Raw genomic sequence first — 16,994 nt, 5'->3', positions numbered from 1 at the left:
CCATTGTAGGATTAAACTTTCAAACAAAGCGGAGAAGCAAACTGTATTTCCTACAGTGAGTTCTTCCCTTACTAATTGTATTAGAAAGGCCTTCTAGGATGTAGTTGCACATACTCTTATGGATATCCACAAACCCAGTTTGTATATATGTTGGAGACAAGAGTGTGTGCCTATGTGTGTGTTCACAACTCATACTAACAGGAAGATTTTTCCAATACTGTCCATTCTGGGAGGCAGAGGGACCTCTGCTCTGAGCACACTGGTGCTTTGGAGGACCCACTGTCCGACTTTTTACATGTAGCATATATGCAGTGGAGCCATGCAGCACTATTTCTACTGCCTTACAGTGGTCTTCCCTCTAGGGAAGAGGTTATCACTGACAGCCTATCCTGGCTGCTTTTCATGCTTATCCACTCCCTGACCTGCTGTAGTCAGAGTAAGTTGGGGTGGCTTTAGCATTTCAGCTTATCTTTGCTAATCTTGCTCACTGTCCTTAATCTGGTGTGGGAGAATTTGTATAAGCAGCTCTGCCAGAAGATCTGAGGGGGCAGCAGTCTCCAACAGACAGACCATCAGATGGGAGAGATGGTTTTTTCATGCACTCACACAGTGAAGACACAAGTGAGGCCCAGATCTAAAGGACTCACCCACTCAGTACATCGAGTCTGGTGAAATGGAGGGACAGAAAGAACAGAATAACAATAGGGTGATGTAGCAGTTACGGAGTCGGACAGTAGGATGTGATGATTGCACTAATTTCGTCTGGAACTGAGGATACCTTGGAGGAGCGAAGAGCTTCAGCGATGAATAAAAAAACCTGTCTGAGAATCATAGCTTGAATCTTGTGAAAGTTTTCTTGGTAAGCAGCAAAAGAGGCAGATACTGAGGTCCTGAAATCAGATGTTGGCAAATCAGTTGTGAAAAATAGCAAATTATTTGAAGAACCTAGTGAGACACAGATTTACGAGATACAGGCTTTTTTCTCTCTCTTCCCTTCCCATTGAGGCAATGAGCCACCTGATGCAGTCCCAGCTGAGCAGCTGTGTGGGCTGTTCCTGTCAGATTGCGTCTACTCCTGCATTGGATCTTCCATAATACTCAGTTACATGTTACAGTTTTTCCCTGACTGATAACAAAAGTTCTCCTTTGCATTAGGGTTGTAGTGTGACCTAGAGCTCCTAGTGCCCAGGACCTCTTTAATGATGCTTGTAACAAATGGCAGTTCTTTGCCTGAAACATATTAAAGAGTTTCAGAATCTACAAGTACTGGTTAGAAATCATATACAGCAAGAGACGTCACTGGCACACAGGAATGTCTAGTCAGCTGGTCTTCTCCCTTTAAAAAGACTCAGTGCCCCTGTAAACTGCAATGAAGATTATCTAAGGACAGCTTCCAGCATTCAGTAGCTGTTCAGAAGCTGTCAGCAAGTTCTGCAGCAAATGAGGTTGTAAACCAGTTGCTTCCACTGTTTCTGGTATTCTCTGGGACTAAATTGAGCCCAGCTTCAGGACTGTGTTTCTGGGTGGGGAGGAACTTCAAAGACTCCTTTAATGTCCTTGCAGAAGCTGGCATGCAGTGAAGTGGAAGTAGGAGGTCATTTTAGGAGGGAGGGGAAAGGAGCCTCCAGAGTGTGGTGAATTACTCACACATTGGTGAAGTGGTGTGCCACAGGCATGCTGGCCAGGGCTGCCCAAATTCAGTCACATCTATGCTAGATGCCTAGGTTCAGGTCTCTTCAGGATGTCATGTGTACTTCTGCCCTGGTACATAAAAATTAAAACCTGGCTCTTTGTGTTTCAGCTGTAAAGAATACAAAAATCTGAATTCCTTTTTCGCTATTATTATGGGACTTAGTAATGTTGCTGTGAGCCGTCTCTCATTAACATGGGAGGTAAGTCTTAGCTAAAATCCAATTCCAAGAAGTTTGACTGGGATTTATGCTTTTAGATAGCAAAAACATGACTTGGGCCTTTATTATTGATAACATTAGATCTACTAATTCAGCTCCTGAGCAGAAGCCTTTAGCTAAGGCTGACAATTTTTATTAGTAAGGCAGTGTACCCATAGATGTGTTGAATACTCATAAGCAGTTAAGGAAAGTAACAGCAGCAGCTTCTGTTGATGAGCTAAACTGCCCAACAGAATGAGTTAGCCAGTTAACCTCTTACATCAGACCATCCTCTGTTTGACTTTACTGATCATTTAGTGAGATTATTGTATAGACACTTCTCTAAAATCCATCCTCTGTTTATACATATTATTTTCTGATCTCCATATGGACTCTGTTGCCCTATTAAAATGTGGGTTTGTCCTAACCAGTTCTGGTTTTCTCTCTGACATGCATTCCCCTGCTTACTATCAGTTTGGTCTTCATTCTCAGAGCTTCCACCGTTTTCTGTGGCTTTGCTCTTTTGTATGTGAGTATATGAAAAGGCTGCAATGTCCAGCAGGGTGAGGTGGTAAGCACATGTAACCACTAAGAACATACTGGTTGTCAAAAGCAGTGCAGATTTGAATGTACATGTATTTTGTTCATTAGAAATTCAAAATAGCATGACTAAGGTCATTGATGCAACTGCGACCAAAATTTGAACACCTTTTAAAAAGTGCTCTGAAATATGAGATCAGACTAACACATCTGAGAAGACACCAGTCTGATTTTCAAAAGTACATGTTGCAATTGGTATATACAGTCGGTGCTAAAGGCAAAGATTTGCAGATCAGTTTCTCAAAATAATGACCCTTCATTTGTGGCTACTGAGAGGAATAGTTGGGAGAGCTGAGACAGTACAGGAGTAGTATGAAGAGAGAAGAGGGAATTGAATGTATATACTACATACAGCAATCTGAAATGGGCACAGGGTCTGAGCTGAAGAGGCACAGATCATTTGTACGTGTGGGGTATGAACTTGAGTTCAGGGAAATGTTATGACACTCTGGTTCTGTAGGGCAGTTGGTTTATAAAGAGAATCTCTGCAGCTTGATTTTTAGCCAGATATATACACAGAATATTTTTTTTTTTTTAAATCAAGACCTGATTTTTGCTATATTGTCATGCATTTACATTAGTTGCATGCACAAATTAGATATTTGCAGGTGCAAATGTCCAATTATACCACTTATTTCACAAATACCTAATCTGCATGCATATGCAAACTAGGCACACAGTTGTTCACACACATCATTAAAAATTAGGCCCTTGCTGTGGCACAGGGTAAATATCTTGCTAGGGTACACACTCCAAATGGAGGAAGGATTGCAAAAAATCATTTGTGCACTATAAAGTCTCTATTAATTTTTAATGTTACCCACTGCCAGTAGTAGTCTGATTTAATCAGCAAATATAAAGAAATTTCTTATTAAAACTAGAAAGCTGACATATTCTGAGTGTGCATAAAACATTACTGTGATCTCTGAAATTAATTTATAACATATCTTATAATTTTTATAGTAAAATTATTTAATATGTATAACATAACATGAGGGGGAAAGAAGATATTTAGTAAAGCCCATCTCATCCCAATCACTGCATGATCAACTGACCATGATTTATTTGTGTATGTATTGTGAAAAACTATTTATTAATTTATACCCCAGAAAGCGGTAGAGGCCCTTGGCTGCTGGGCACGTCAAGAATTTGAGCAATAGTTGTTGATTCATCAGCATGAACAAAAAAAACTCCTGGAAATGCCCAGGCATGGATTTGAATGTTGCAAGGGCAGTTCATCATAGGTATGAATAATTAAGCTGAGCTACCCCTACGCAAGCTATGTGTAAATTTTATTTTCAGATAGACCGTAATCAGAAATGTCCTGAAACCATTGACTTGAACTTTCACTTACATTCTGAATTCAGTGATTGCGATGTGAGCCAAACAAAAACCTGCATCTAAACATCCAAAAGGAGTAAATTCAAGTTGGGGTTTAAATCAGATTCCAGGTTTCATGGCTGGTCCCGTCTCTATTTATAATCTGGTTGCTAGGAGACATGTTGTATTTTAGATTAGCACATTGTTAGACATATCTGGCAAAAAAGAACACTTTCCTGACTTAGGGCGTTGTAGAAGGAACTAGCATTTACAGTAAAATTACCACACAAATTGGATTTAATTAAGGTTTGCTATTTTTGTTTTTATTAACAGAAACTTCCAAGCAAGTTCAAGAAGATCTATGCAGAGTTTGAAAGCTTAATGGTGAATAGCAATAGATCCCTTATTCTATGCACAATCTGAGCTAATTCAGTTTCTGACTAACTGATTTGAATTCCTTGATTCAGAACATTTTATATGTCCTTGTTTGACTTTAAGAAGTTTATGATCCCATTTTAGAGCTGCTAAAACAAGTATGTATGACTAATAAATTATACTCTTAGGAACCTACTCTGAGAGAACTTATGTACCACTCAAAATTAATCTGGGAACTCAGAAAAGCTTTATCACATGTTTTCCGATAGTACATATGGGAAATTGTATTTTCCAGCCTGGATCTTTCCAGGCAATACATTTTAGTATTACAACATATGCAAAACTGGATCTGCAGCTGCAAGGAGGGAGGAAAAATGTGTGGTTTCTTTTATGAACAATTTTTTTGTAATCATATCTTACCTTGCTATTTGGCATGAAAAATGTTTGTGTTTAGCAGCTGCATTCTCATCATGTAAGCTGTATGGGAGAATGATAAAAGGTGTCTTAGTTTGCAGATGCACTTTTAAAGCCACAGGAGAAAATAATTATTTTAATAAATGCCATGACATCTAAATGAATGCATACAGTGTGTCAATATATATAATAATACATGTTAGTAATTATTTGATTTCTCTTTTTTTTCTTAAGGATCCATCAAGAAACCATAGGGCCTACAGACTAACTGTAGCTAAATTGGACCCTCCAATAATTCCTTTCATGCCACTACTTATAAAAGGTAAGCTTGGATGTTACCAGAATTCTTAACTTGAAAGCTATTTGTCAAATATTTGAAGAATAAGAATAGCAGCAAGAAAAAGCAAAAATCAGTCTCGGTGTGAGGTGTGATCTTTTTCCATTGTAAAAAGCATGACACAGAGACAAGAAAAACTGCTTTGGTACATCTGAATATCACACCTCAATTTTTCTAGTCTCAGAAATGCTGCAAATTAAAACCTAAATGTTTTACTTTTATAGCTGCTTTGATTTTTGTAAGGGATAGATAAAATGTTCTGCTGTTTTGTATGGCCATGATTCAGTATGTGGCTTTTATTTCTATACAGACATGACGTTTACTCATGAGGGAAACAAGACATTCACTGACAATCTAGTAAACTTCGAAAAAATGGTATGTATGACATATTTGAAATGAAAATTTAAAAAGACCTCCCTATTCATCTCTTCAAGAGTAAACTTCTCAACAATGACTTCGAGGGCTAGAGAAAGTGAAGGCAGGACCAAGAGCCAGCAAAAATAGTCTTCATTGTGCACAGCACCTGGGACCTCTGGGTTTCTGGAAAACCTCACAGAGGTGGAGAAGCAATTGCCCACTGAGCCGTGCACAGCCAAAATGTTTCCTAGGAGAGGTAGCAGCAGTGACAGGAAGCAGAGCTGTTAGAGACAATATTTAACAGCCAGTTTGGGACCAAGCTGTGATTTTAACTGCTCTTCCTTCAAACAGGACTGAACTGCCTCAGGCTGGGATAGTTCTGCATTGCTCCTCAGAGAATGAAAGGAGCTTTAATACAGAACGTGCACAACATCTTATTTTCTTCTTTCCTTTAACAAGTGAAAGGAGACTTCTGTGACTTGATTGCTTTCCTATTAGAAAGGGGGACCAATGGTAAAAGGTTAGATTATGCTCAGATTTGATTTATTTTAAATCCCGCACCTAAGCTCTTATTTCAAACACCGTTGTCAAAAACTGCAGACAGGCAACTTCCTGTGGGAGAAATCTCAACTGAAACTTAAGTTTCTCAGCAGCGAAAAGCAGTTTTCTCGGTTGCTAAGGCTGTGTTCTTAATTGATGTGGTTGATGACACCTACATCTGAGAACCAGGGTTAGCCAAGCCCATCTATGAGCAGCTGCACTGCAAGACCAAACCTGACTTACTGTTTCTGCAGTAAAGCTCCATTCAGCAGCCACGCTAAAGTGTATCTACTCTGGCACCTATATCTGCTTGTTCTTAGTACTACAGTAACCAGAACCACTCCATGGTCATTTCCACTGCACTACAGAGGAGCTTGTCTTACCTGCTGAGAACTGATACCGCAGAAGGGAAGAGAGGAGTACTTTCAGCTCCTTAGAAAACTTCACAGAAAAGTCATCACCATTCTAAGTGAATTCTTCCTTAGATTTTAGTCTGTAGCTTCCAGACAGCCTCTGTCCTAGGGTGAAAATACCTCTCCACTAAGCTGAGGCTTTTTTGTGAGCAAATGGTAGTGCTAATGCCTGAGTAAGGGCCTGACCTCACTTCGCAATAATGACATTCTGTAATTGCATACACAGACTGTGTTGCCATCTCCTTCCAAAGGCCTTGAGCCTTCTACCTGCAGAAAAGGACTTTTTCCTGGACTGCTTGTTCTACTTAGATAGATAAATATATTTATTTTAGTATAGGTAGTAAATATTTGGGGGAACACAAAGGGATCTCAGACTTGGCTGGAGCACCTCCAAACCAGGAGGGATGGCAGCTGCATTGCTATAGCCATGGCTATGTGGCTGGCTCCATGTTCTCCACCTCAACTTGGCCTACTTACACCTCCTGAGCCAGAAGAGCCAGTACATCCGCAGGCCTCAGAGCTATATGCCTCAGGCTCTTCTTTATGTCTGACTGTGTAAAAGCCATGACAGGAGGAAGGAGATCTCCTGTGAGCACTTGCCCATAGACAGAAGTTCAACCTAGGCTTGTCATTTAGAAATGGTTTTGCACCACTCTATACCACAGTTTGGCACTCCCAAGGCCAAGAGTGAATTTTATAGCATCTTAAACTGATCTATATATAGGCTGCTGCAGGTCTGCCCTTTTCACCCTAGTCTGCATATTGCCTTACTTTCAGAAGTATGTTATATCCAGAGCATGGATTTTCTAGTAGCACCTAAAGATTTTAAATAAAATTTTGTACTGCATGAATGTAGTATCACCCATTTTGATCAGCAATCTGAGCTTTGAGCATTTCCTTTAGGAAGTGAAAGTGAAGATCAATTAATGTATTTCTGATGCTATATATTTTTCAAAGAATCAGTATAATGTCTCATGTTCCTCCACACAACAGAAACGTTCTCCCTTCTCAGTATTCTAAACCTTTCCTCAGTTAGTGCTCTACTTAAAAGCTCAGTCTGCTTTTTCTCCAGGCCTTACTACAAGTATATCTTTTGTGTTTTTAATGTTCTTCGCTGGCTATTCTGCATGCTTCTATGGTGTTTTTACTGCTTCTCTCAACCCGTAGCTCTTCAAAGCAAGATATTCAGATTCCACCCACATAATTCATTCAAATCCTAATGTGGACCTGGCAGGTTTTAGCTTTTTGCATGTGTCATCAGGTCAAGCAGAGAAGAAAAGCCTACTGTTAAACCTCAGTTGCTACCGCCTACTTGCGTTAAGCTTACAACTGTCACATCCACACATAATTGCCAGATATTAGCTAGTGAAGACAAGACCACTCAGCCAGATAATGCATAGATAAATTCAGCTCTCTTTTACATTAAGTATAAACTCCAGGTAAATCTGTGATGTTATTCTGCCATTTTCAGGAGAAAAGCAGAAACCAGATTTCCTCACAGGAATCCTGTCCTGCCATTTGTTGTTTCTGCCTGTTTGTTCTGCTGCATGATGTTCTGTCACAAGCAGATGGAGATACCTCTGAATACCTGCAGGGAGCCACTCTATTACTGATCTGTCTAAAACATCTTCATTCTTTGGAAAAGTATTTCCCTCGATCCATCCTAACTTTGATGCTTGCTGAAGTTTATGAATAAAAATATCTAGGTAGTTGCCACTGGTGGTGCCATTTACCACTGGAGGAGGTGGGTCCCTCCATCTCTTGTGTAAGCACAGTGATGAAACTGAGAATAGCCTCTGGCATCGTGTCTGCATTCTCACCACTGAGCTCTGATCCCGACAGCTGATGTGCTGCTGACAACTTTATTCCTGTAACTGGCAGCCAAAAGTAGAAGTTTGATCTAGTGGCATCTCTTCAGCTGAAACAGCTTCCTTTATATCTTTTACGTTTTCTGATGTTTCTGTTATTATTTATATTAAACGATGCATCTTAAAACACGCAGGACCTGTCAGACAGTATCTGAGCCAGGAGTTCCCCAAGTGCCAGAAACAGCAAGGCCTGGTTTCCTAAATGTTTGTGTTTAATGGCTGCCTGAGCTCTGCTCAGAGCTTTCCACGTGGCTGGGGCATGTGTGGTTTCTTCATGGCTGGGGAATTCTGTGTGAATAGGCTTTTGTCATAACATAGGAACTTGCACTACAGCCTTTTCCCTGAAGGAGACAGGAAAAGAGAGCACTTACATGATCTTTCTCTTGTCCACAGCCATCTATTTCACAGAAAATTGGTAGGAGCTTTCTTACGTTTGAAAACTCTGGGTTCTTTTTTCAAATTTGACAAAATTATCTAGAGAAGGGAAAAACAGACAGATGGTGTTAAACCACATTAGCCTAGATTTTTTTAGCAAGTCAAGCTAAAAAGGAAAGGGACTGAGTCAATTTTTTCCTGCTACACTTTTCTATAAATTGATCTTTTTAGAGGTGTAGTGGCAGAACTGTGGTATTGGCAGTAGTGGGGGAACATCACTCTGCAGAGCATTGCTGAGCTTTACCTGCTGCTGCCTTTGTAACTGCCGGCTCCTTCTTCCCCTTCCCCATCTCCTGATCTCCACGGATGCCTCTTATTTGGAGGAGGCTATGAGGAGTGGGAGGGCACGGACAGCTAGCCAGGGAAGAGAATACTGTGTGTGGTAGAGCCACAGCTATTTGTAAAGAGGGAGGTTTGTAAGCGGACCCATTTGGTTTGTACAAGGTGTGGGCAAACTATATTGAATGTGTCAGAAATAGGTATAGTCTTTGTATTTGCACTGTACTTATGCTCTTTCCTATGCCATTTATTGCATGAAGCAAGGCACGGGGTGGAAGAACATGTTATTTACACTTTTGCCAGTAAGTAGGCAGAATAACTAAATTACTGGTATTAGTACTATAAGCCTTTAGTAAAAGGCTTTGTCTTCAATACCAAACAAGACATGGTTTTAGAGAAGTATTGAAGGTGTTTTACTTATCTCATTGTAAGAAGCTGATGGAGACAAGGTACAAGCTGTTTCCACCACAGTGTTGCTCAGATGTACCTTCTAGTTTGGCATATATTCCATGACCTGCATCTTTTCTCTACTGGTGACTTGACAGTAGATGTTAGTTGTAAGTGTTGCTTTAGAAGACCCATCTATGTAAAAACTGAAGACGGCAGTAGACAGCAAATACAATTAGTTTGTGATCTAGAATACACACTTGTCTTTTAGGCCTTTTAATGACCCTCTTTTCAGGTGAAGAAGAGCCCCCAAAGCTGTCAGTATTATTAGTTCCTATAAACTCTTTATGATTTAGCAGATATAGGACAACCTACAACCTGCAGCGCAGTCATAACATTCAGTAACATTGCTTTTATAGATATATATTTAGAAAAAAAATAAGAGCCCTTTCCTAGAATTATATATTGCCAGGGAAAGAAGAGAGAGGAAAGTGAGGAAAGTACTGAGCATGACTCTCCTTAAGGACGGGCAATATTTCATACTCTTGACCACTTACTGATTCGCACTTTTTTCAAACTTCAGCTGCATAATCCTGCACTCTGACTGCCAGTACAGAATTTTGTATTCATAGAGAGAGGGAAGATGCAATTATTCAGGAACTTTATCAGTGCCATTTCTCAAATCATCAGACAGCCTGAACAAACATCACTTTCCATGGCACCATTTCCATGTTGCACTACCCAGCATGTCTCAGAAATGACACCTGTGGATGGAGCAGAAGTCACAGAGAGAGCTCTGAAAGTGCTGACCTGCCATGGCAGCACAAGACACTGCCATGATGCTGGCCACTGAGGCTTCTTTTTGTCAAGCCTCTTCACCCTTCAGGTGTGAAATGAGGATTAGAGAATCTGCGCATATTGGTTTTCGGGTTTTGTGGAGATGAACAAAAGGGAATTCACACTCTGATCCTTATGCAAAAAAAGGGCAAACGTTCTTTCATTTTTGGAACATAAGATTATGCAGAAAGTGTGTGACTAAAGCCCTTAGTAGTTTTCTATGGCATATATGAATATTTATAACATTTAGAAACCTGGGTTTGGAATGGATTAGAAGATAATGTGCTGGCCTGCTGCCACTATTCCAGACTGTGTAAAACTTGAAAGGGTATTGTTGTGTATATATAGCATGCTGGTAGTAGCAGTTGCTTGTTATATTATGCAGTTGGTTCTATTTCAGAAAGATCCAAATTTAGGTTTGTATGGCTTTTCAGTAATGGTCTTTCTTAGCCCAGTGAGTAAACAGAGGTTAATTTTTGCAGGCATTAACTAGAGGTAATCCTCTATTTGAAGAAAAACTGTAAGGAGCTGGCAATTAAACTTCCATCTGAACATTTTCTCTGTACATGTTTCTAGTTTTCTTGAATCAAAAGATGACAATCCAACTTATCTACAAGATTCAGGAAGGGAAATTCACTTTCACTTCATATGCTGTTTTTCTGTTCAATTTGCACCTTCCAGAGAAGAGCTCTTTTGAGTTTATATTACACAGGAGCTCTTCAAGGATACATAATGCTCCAGAATCTCCCCATTGGGTTGCAATGCTGTCTTCTGGCCACAGTTTCTCCATTTATTCTGCCTTAACACCCTCTTCCTCATTCATTTGTATTTCATTATTGCCAGGATACTTCTGAATGCACAGATTGAATGAGATTATCCTCACGAATAGGCAAAGTAACTCCTTAAAATGAAGCCTTTCAGCCAACTGAAGGAAGCCAGGCAGTTCAGCCTTTAACCAGAAGTCAGACAAGTTCATTGCCACTTTGGTTTTCCTTGCCTGGAATAGCCCATATAATGAGAAATTTGGAAATAGTGAAAACTTTTTAAAAACCTTCGCCACACACATAATTTGTCTTTCAGTACAATACAGCATTACAGTACTTATTCTGAATGCTATGCTTTTTTTCAGAACCAATTTCCCACATAAAGGAAAAAAAAAGAGTAAAATGATTTCACAGAGCACACTTTTTTTGATAAATCTAAGTTTTCACCTAAGAAGCTTAATAATCAAACTAATCAAACACTAAGCCTTTGGTCTAGCTCCAAAGATCATTATGAAATGAGGCTTCAAAACCTAAACATTTACTGGTATGAAAAATTAGGGTGTGTATTAATAATCCATCTAGAAAGCACATCAAGGAACGCTGGCCATCTTCATAAAAATGAAGCGTCCTTAGCAAAGCTTCCCTTGAAGTTAGATGCTCTTGAAACTTCATCAGGTTGGCTGGTCCAGTTGAACTTTATGGTCTCTCCTTGAAATAGTTATTTTAGGGGAATACTTTTTGAAATTGTATAAATCAAAGCAAACAGCATCACATAACAGAGCCAAATATGAATCCATAGAGTTATGAAACATTCATGTTTACATGTTCATGTTGTTTTGATTTTCATTTGATTGGGTTAGATTTGAAGAACCAACACTGTAATACACAGTGTGTTCTGTCTCAATCCAGTATTATAATGAGTGCTTATCTTTGAGTATTTAAGAGGTTCCATTGAAGTCAATGGGGCTTATTCACATGCTTAATGCTAAGCACATATGAGAATGTTTGTAAGGTAAGTGCCTTAGAAAATCTGCCTAGTAGTGATGGCTTGAAGATGTATGAAAATTAACATAGGATAAAAATTATTCTTACTTTAAATCTACTTATTTTCCACTTGTGAATACATATGACTTTAGGAACAATATAAACAGACCCATATCCAAATTCCCTACATCTTTTGGGAACTTGTGTTTTAGAATTAAAATATTTTAGATCAGTTTCAGAATAGCTACATTTAATTTGATTATACAATGTGTAATCCACAAAAACGTAGTACATGATATATCAGTAGTGTTTCTAATGCTTACAACCAGCCATACCCATTTTTGTATGTGTGACAGTGCATTAAAATGGCTAAGATAATTCAGTATGTGTGTAGGGAATGTTTTACATTGGTGCTTCCCACTTCTGGAATGACAGATTTCATAAAGGTATTTTATTTATAACATCATTTTCATGTAAGATTAAAGTTGTGTATTAATTTTGAGGAGTGTATGCCCTAAGTTTTACTGTTTACTAGTAAGAAATGTATCATTCCACTGTGTGAGGGCTTATGACTAGCTTGTTAATGTCACACAAAATTTCAAGAAGGTATGAAGCAGCCTTGTGAGAGTGTGCAGTGTTGTAATTGTTGGATGTTAAAGTGTTGGAACAAATGTTAGACTCTGATTAGGAATAGCATTTCCCTCCTCTGCTTTTTTGTAATCTAAGCAAAAGAAACTGAAACAAATGTCCTTATAACAGTGATTGAATCAAACTATCTAGCTAAGGAATTCAGTTTTACTGCTGAATTTTGAGTTTATTTGACATTATGCAGAGCAACTCATTTTGCCCCCGCGCTGGTGGGTGTATTACCTGTGTGGTGACACAAGCCAGGTAAAATTTTGCAGTCCAGAACTAAATCTGGAATGTTTTGCTTTTTGACTTACCTTCATTTCTGTTCTTAAAAACTATTGTAAAATAGCATCTGATTTATCAGAGCAAAATGTATTGATTAGTGTTTTCTTATCTAAGTGAGTGAAACGATGGCTTATTTACTGAAGAGCAAGCACAGCCAGAAGGACTGAAGTGACTTCTGCTTTTTTTGTGAATTGCCAGTAGAAGTGTCCACCAAAAGTGAATCCACTTTTCAGGTTGAGTTAGATACACTTGTGCAAGCTAACACAGTCTAAGGGATCTGTTTGATGAAACTTGCCTGCAGGGCCACAGTTCTAACTGTGGCCTTCTCACCTGTGAATTGAGCATACTTCCAGAGGGCATCAGTGAACATACACTGTCACATGCTCATTTTACACTGTCATTTTCCAGGAGGGCTGCATTTTAAACTCAAACTCAAACAAAAGGTGAAACCTCTTTAATTGCTGAGTATGTTCTAGAAATGGCCTTGCTGTTAGCAACTGATGGCCTTAAAATTAATGTATACATACTCCAAGGTGTTCTACATGATATTCCTTTTACTTTTTAATGTGTGAAGGTGGTATCAAAGAAATGCACATTGAAGGGGCTGATTTTTGTTCTTAGTTAAGGCCTTTTACAGCATCCAAGCAAGGGAAGGGGTTCTTTGAGCACATGTAAATTACACTAATGCTCATTTAAACCCTGTGTAAATGCAAATCACACTCTGCATATGAGGATATCAGCATTAAAATTATATTTTCATTCATATGACTGCTTTTATTGGCATATGTCTTCACATTCAGGCACAGTTAGGTGCTTCGTTTAAATGATGATGAAATACAGTGCTTGTTCTCTGATTGCATCCCATCTCTTCTTTCCAGCGCATGATTGCCAACACTGTCAGGACGGTGAAATTCTGCCGAAGCCAATCTTTCAGTAAGTGTATTATAACATCTGCACAGTCAGCATTACCATCAGTAGCTACAGTAATTACAATTAATTCCGTGTGTACCAGAATTCAAAAGCCTGGTTTCCAGTGATTCTTCCATGTTTGGATCCTCCGATGTTTCACAGGGTGAAATATCCTTCAGGAAGCTCTTAGAAGCCCCTTCTCCTCCATTTCTTTTCCAAGCATGTGAAGGAGCTAAATATCTGTGAGGTCTCTACACATCTGTCAAACTAGAATGGGTTGAAATTAGCCACTGGGTTCAGAAGTGGTTGAAATAAGGCTAGCAGACAGCAGCACACAGATAAATGCAAGATACTTGCTTGGATAAACCCTGTTTTTATAGGAAACCAGGCCGGAAACATGACGTTTATAAATGACATAACTGCATAAGGTGATGAACTTAAAACCTGTTTGTCAGTATAATTACCAGAATTCACCTGAGGCCACGTAAGATGACAGAGCTGTATGATCAACCAGGCTTGCTCTGTGGGTCTTATACCGACTGGGTGCACTGTCAGTCCCAGTCACAGTGGCATTTCCTCAGCACTTCATTCATTTTGCCTCACAGCAGCCTTCCTCTTTCTCAAAGAACAGAATAAATAATATAAAACAATATATTTTTATAAAAATAGTTTCCTTCCATCTGGGTCAAAGCTTAACTCTAGAAGATAAAGGTTAAGGGAGCTTTTTTTTTTTTCTCCCACCATCAAGATTTTTCTGGCTATGATCTTTTAATTTTAATCTAATAAGCACTAGTGTGACCTCCACATATTTAGAAATGGAAGTGGATTTTCACTATGCTTGATATAACAAAATGCCGGTATATAGATGTACCATATCTAAGTCCCATGCTTCTTTTGTGTGTGTATGTGTATCTATATATAGTAGATGCTTCAGTATCTTTCTTTTAGAGAAGGTTAAGTTACCTAACACATAATTCATTAAAATGCAAGCTGTTCACTGTGAGGCTGAAGATACTCAGATTTTAACTCAGTGGTACTTAATAATTGTTGTCGGAGGAGGTACAATGTGGTTATGTTAAGTAATGTAAACAGGTAGTAAATTTTGAGGCTTGAAAGGGGCAGCCACTAAGCACTACAGTGTTACAAATATTTAATACTGAGCTAGAAATGGGAATATTTCATGAAAGGAGGCTTAAAATAATTATATAGTTTTGAATCTGTGTGAAAGCTGCTGTTCAAAAGCAGATGGGCAGCTTTAATTCATACTAGTTAGCTATATAATTTATATAATTTATAGCTATTGACTGGTAAGGTGATGTATAAAACTGTAACCAAGGGCCATCAATTTGAGCAAATGTAGCCAAGGATATCTGAGAGAAAAAGTTAATTTGTGAGGGTAGTAACCAGAAAGACTATCAGATACGGAGGAAAGGTTTCAAAGAGAGCGATTTCTAAATATTTTCTTTTTAACTCACCAGGATCTGGTGTTTCCTGTGACAGCTTGTAAAGAGTTATGCATTCTGTTCAGGCATTTGTTCATTTAAGTGTATCAATCCTACATCATTTCTCTTTCACCAGATCCTGACGCAGCCCTAACTAATAAGAACCATCAGGATGTTCGGAGCTATGTGCGGCAATTAAATGTGATTGACAACCAGAGAACTTTATCACAGATGTCTCACCGACTAGAACCGCGTCGAGCATAAACATTTGAAGCAATGATGAGAAATGATCTTTTATCCTGTCAAGGTCACTTGTTAAGAACTTCACTTTCTCTGCTACCGCACTGCCACTACAAAAATAAGCAAAAACATATTCTAATGTCTTAGGCAACGCACAATGTATACCAGCCTGTCAGAGAACTTTGGCTGAGGAAGAATTTATGCACTGTAGTTGTACAGGTGGCCATGTTGTGAGCTGTTAATTCATCTTAAAGCGTAGTAAATGATTTCTAATAAAAAAGGATAAAAAAGGATAAAAAAAGGCAAAAGATAGAATAGTTAGTTAGTGAAAAATACACAAAAGCTTCTAACAATTCTAAGGGAGGCAGTGTTTTTCTCCCTAATTAAAAATCTGTATTTTATGATTTATTCAGGTCAGGACCAAAACTGATCATCAGTTTAGCTTGCCCAGCTACTGTTGACCTCAGTAGAAGATGTATGTGAGCATCTGATGAAAGAATGTAGGTTCAAGAGATGTCCAAGGTATAGTTCTATTCAGAGAAGACTTACAAATATTTCCATGTGAAATACAACAGATACTAAGAAAAATTTCTAATCTTAATCATACTGTCTACTACTGCAAGCAGTGTGGCCATTTCAGAAAACTGACAGGACTGAAAATATTTTGAATGATAAATAGATTAATCTGTGTTTACATTTTACTTCTTTTTTTAAACTACCAATCAGGTTTTTACAAAATTCCATTATGGTAGTAACGTTGTCAACATCAATAGCATAAAGGTAGCAAAGGACTGGATCAAAAAGAGCACAATATGCACAAATGGATTTCAAGAGAATAATTTCCTGACATTAAAACCTTAAACTTCAGCTATAATTAATTGTGGCTGGTTAACACATATTTTCTGGTCTTAAGCATATACAAATATCTTAATTTTCAGCCAATTGTTTTGCACTTTCAATAGACTGTAAATAAATGTTAATTCATTGTGTTCTAGGATATTTATTTATATAATAGCTATTGTGCCAAAATAATTCAGTTCTATTTATTTTGTTTAGCATGTTATGGGAGTGCAGCTTTTGTCTTTATGTGCATTTTATGTGTAGGAATTGTGTGATGTACGTTTTCTGTAAATAACATATAGTACCTTATTAAATGTAATTGCCGGAAAGGTTTAGTCGCTGGCCTTATTTGCACTTTCAGCTTCATTCCTGCATAAATACCAATGCTACCGATGCTATTAATTGGCTGATATAGCAAAATTCACTCATCGTTTGCTGGGCCTCGAAACTGCAGTTAGCCTACATCCATTGTGATATGGATAACCAATTTAAAGCCAGTCAGATCCATCCCTGCCACAGGGGATGACAGCCTTGCAGTGATGTAACACTATGGTTTTATTAGCTGGTTTGTTTGGAGTTTCTAAGGAGGCTCCCTACCCTCCTGTGTAAAGACAGGAAACATTTAAATTGGAAAGGTTTAAATGAAGAAGGGACGTATTCTTAATTTTAGCTATCTGACTAGCTTGTCCTGCTCGGTCACTAATGTGAGCACAACTTACCTTATCTTGGATAGGATTTTACCTCAGGTGGGCTAACTCAAGTTGAGACCTTGACTAATGCGGCACTTGAGAGGCCTCTGGCTTCCGTCTCCTCAGGGAGGACTATCAGCTCCAGCAGCCATGAGGGAAG

General features: G+C 38.6%; 1 protein-coding gene across 1 annotated transcript in view; it reads left to right on the top strand.

Moving 5' to 3' along the window:
- Nucleotides 1–16,512, top strand: part of RAPGEF4 (Rap guanine nucleotide exchange factor 4) — an 80,440-nt gene extending 63,928 nt beyond the window's left edge. Inside the window, exons 22-27 of the mRNA XM_075028435.1 lie at nt 1,802–1,892; nt 4,143–4,193; nt 4,833–4,920; nt 5,246–5,310; nt 13,593–13,647; nt 15,202–16,512. Coding sequence (XP_074884536.1) covers nt 1,802–1,892; nt 4,143–4,193; nt 4,833–4,920; nt 5,246–5,310; nt 13,593–13,647; nt 15,202–15,329 — 478 coding nt within the window. The 3' untranslated portion in view covers nt 15,330–16,512. The remainder of the gene's footprint in view (nt 1–1,801; nt 1,893–4,142; nt 4,194–4,832; nt 4,921–5,245; nt 5,311–13,592; nt 13,648–15,201) is intronic.
- Nucleotides 16,513–16,994: the final 482 nt, after the last annotated feature.

Source organism: Buteo buteo, chromosome 5 (assembly GCF_964188355.1).
Source record: "Buteo buteo chromosome 5, bButBut1.hap1.1, whole genome shotgun sequence".
Classification (NCBI taxonomy): domain Eukaryota; kingdom Metazoa; phylum Chordata; class Aves; order Accipitriformes; family Accipitridae; genus Buteo; species Buteo buteo.
The sequence above is the reverse complement of the archived record's forward strand: the minus strand, read 5'-3'. Positions and strand labels throughout refer to the sequence as shown.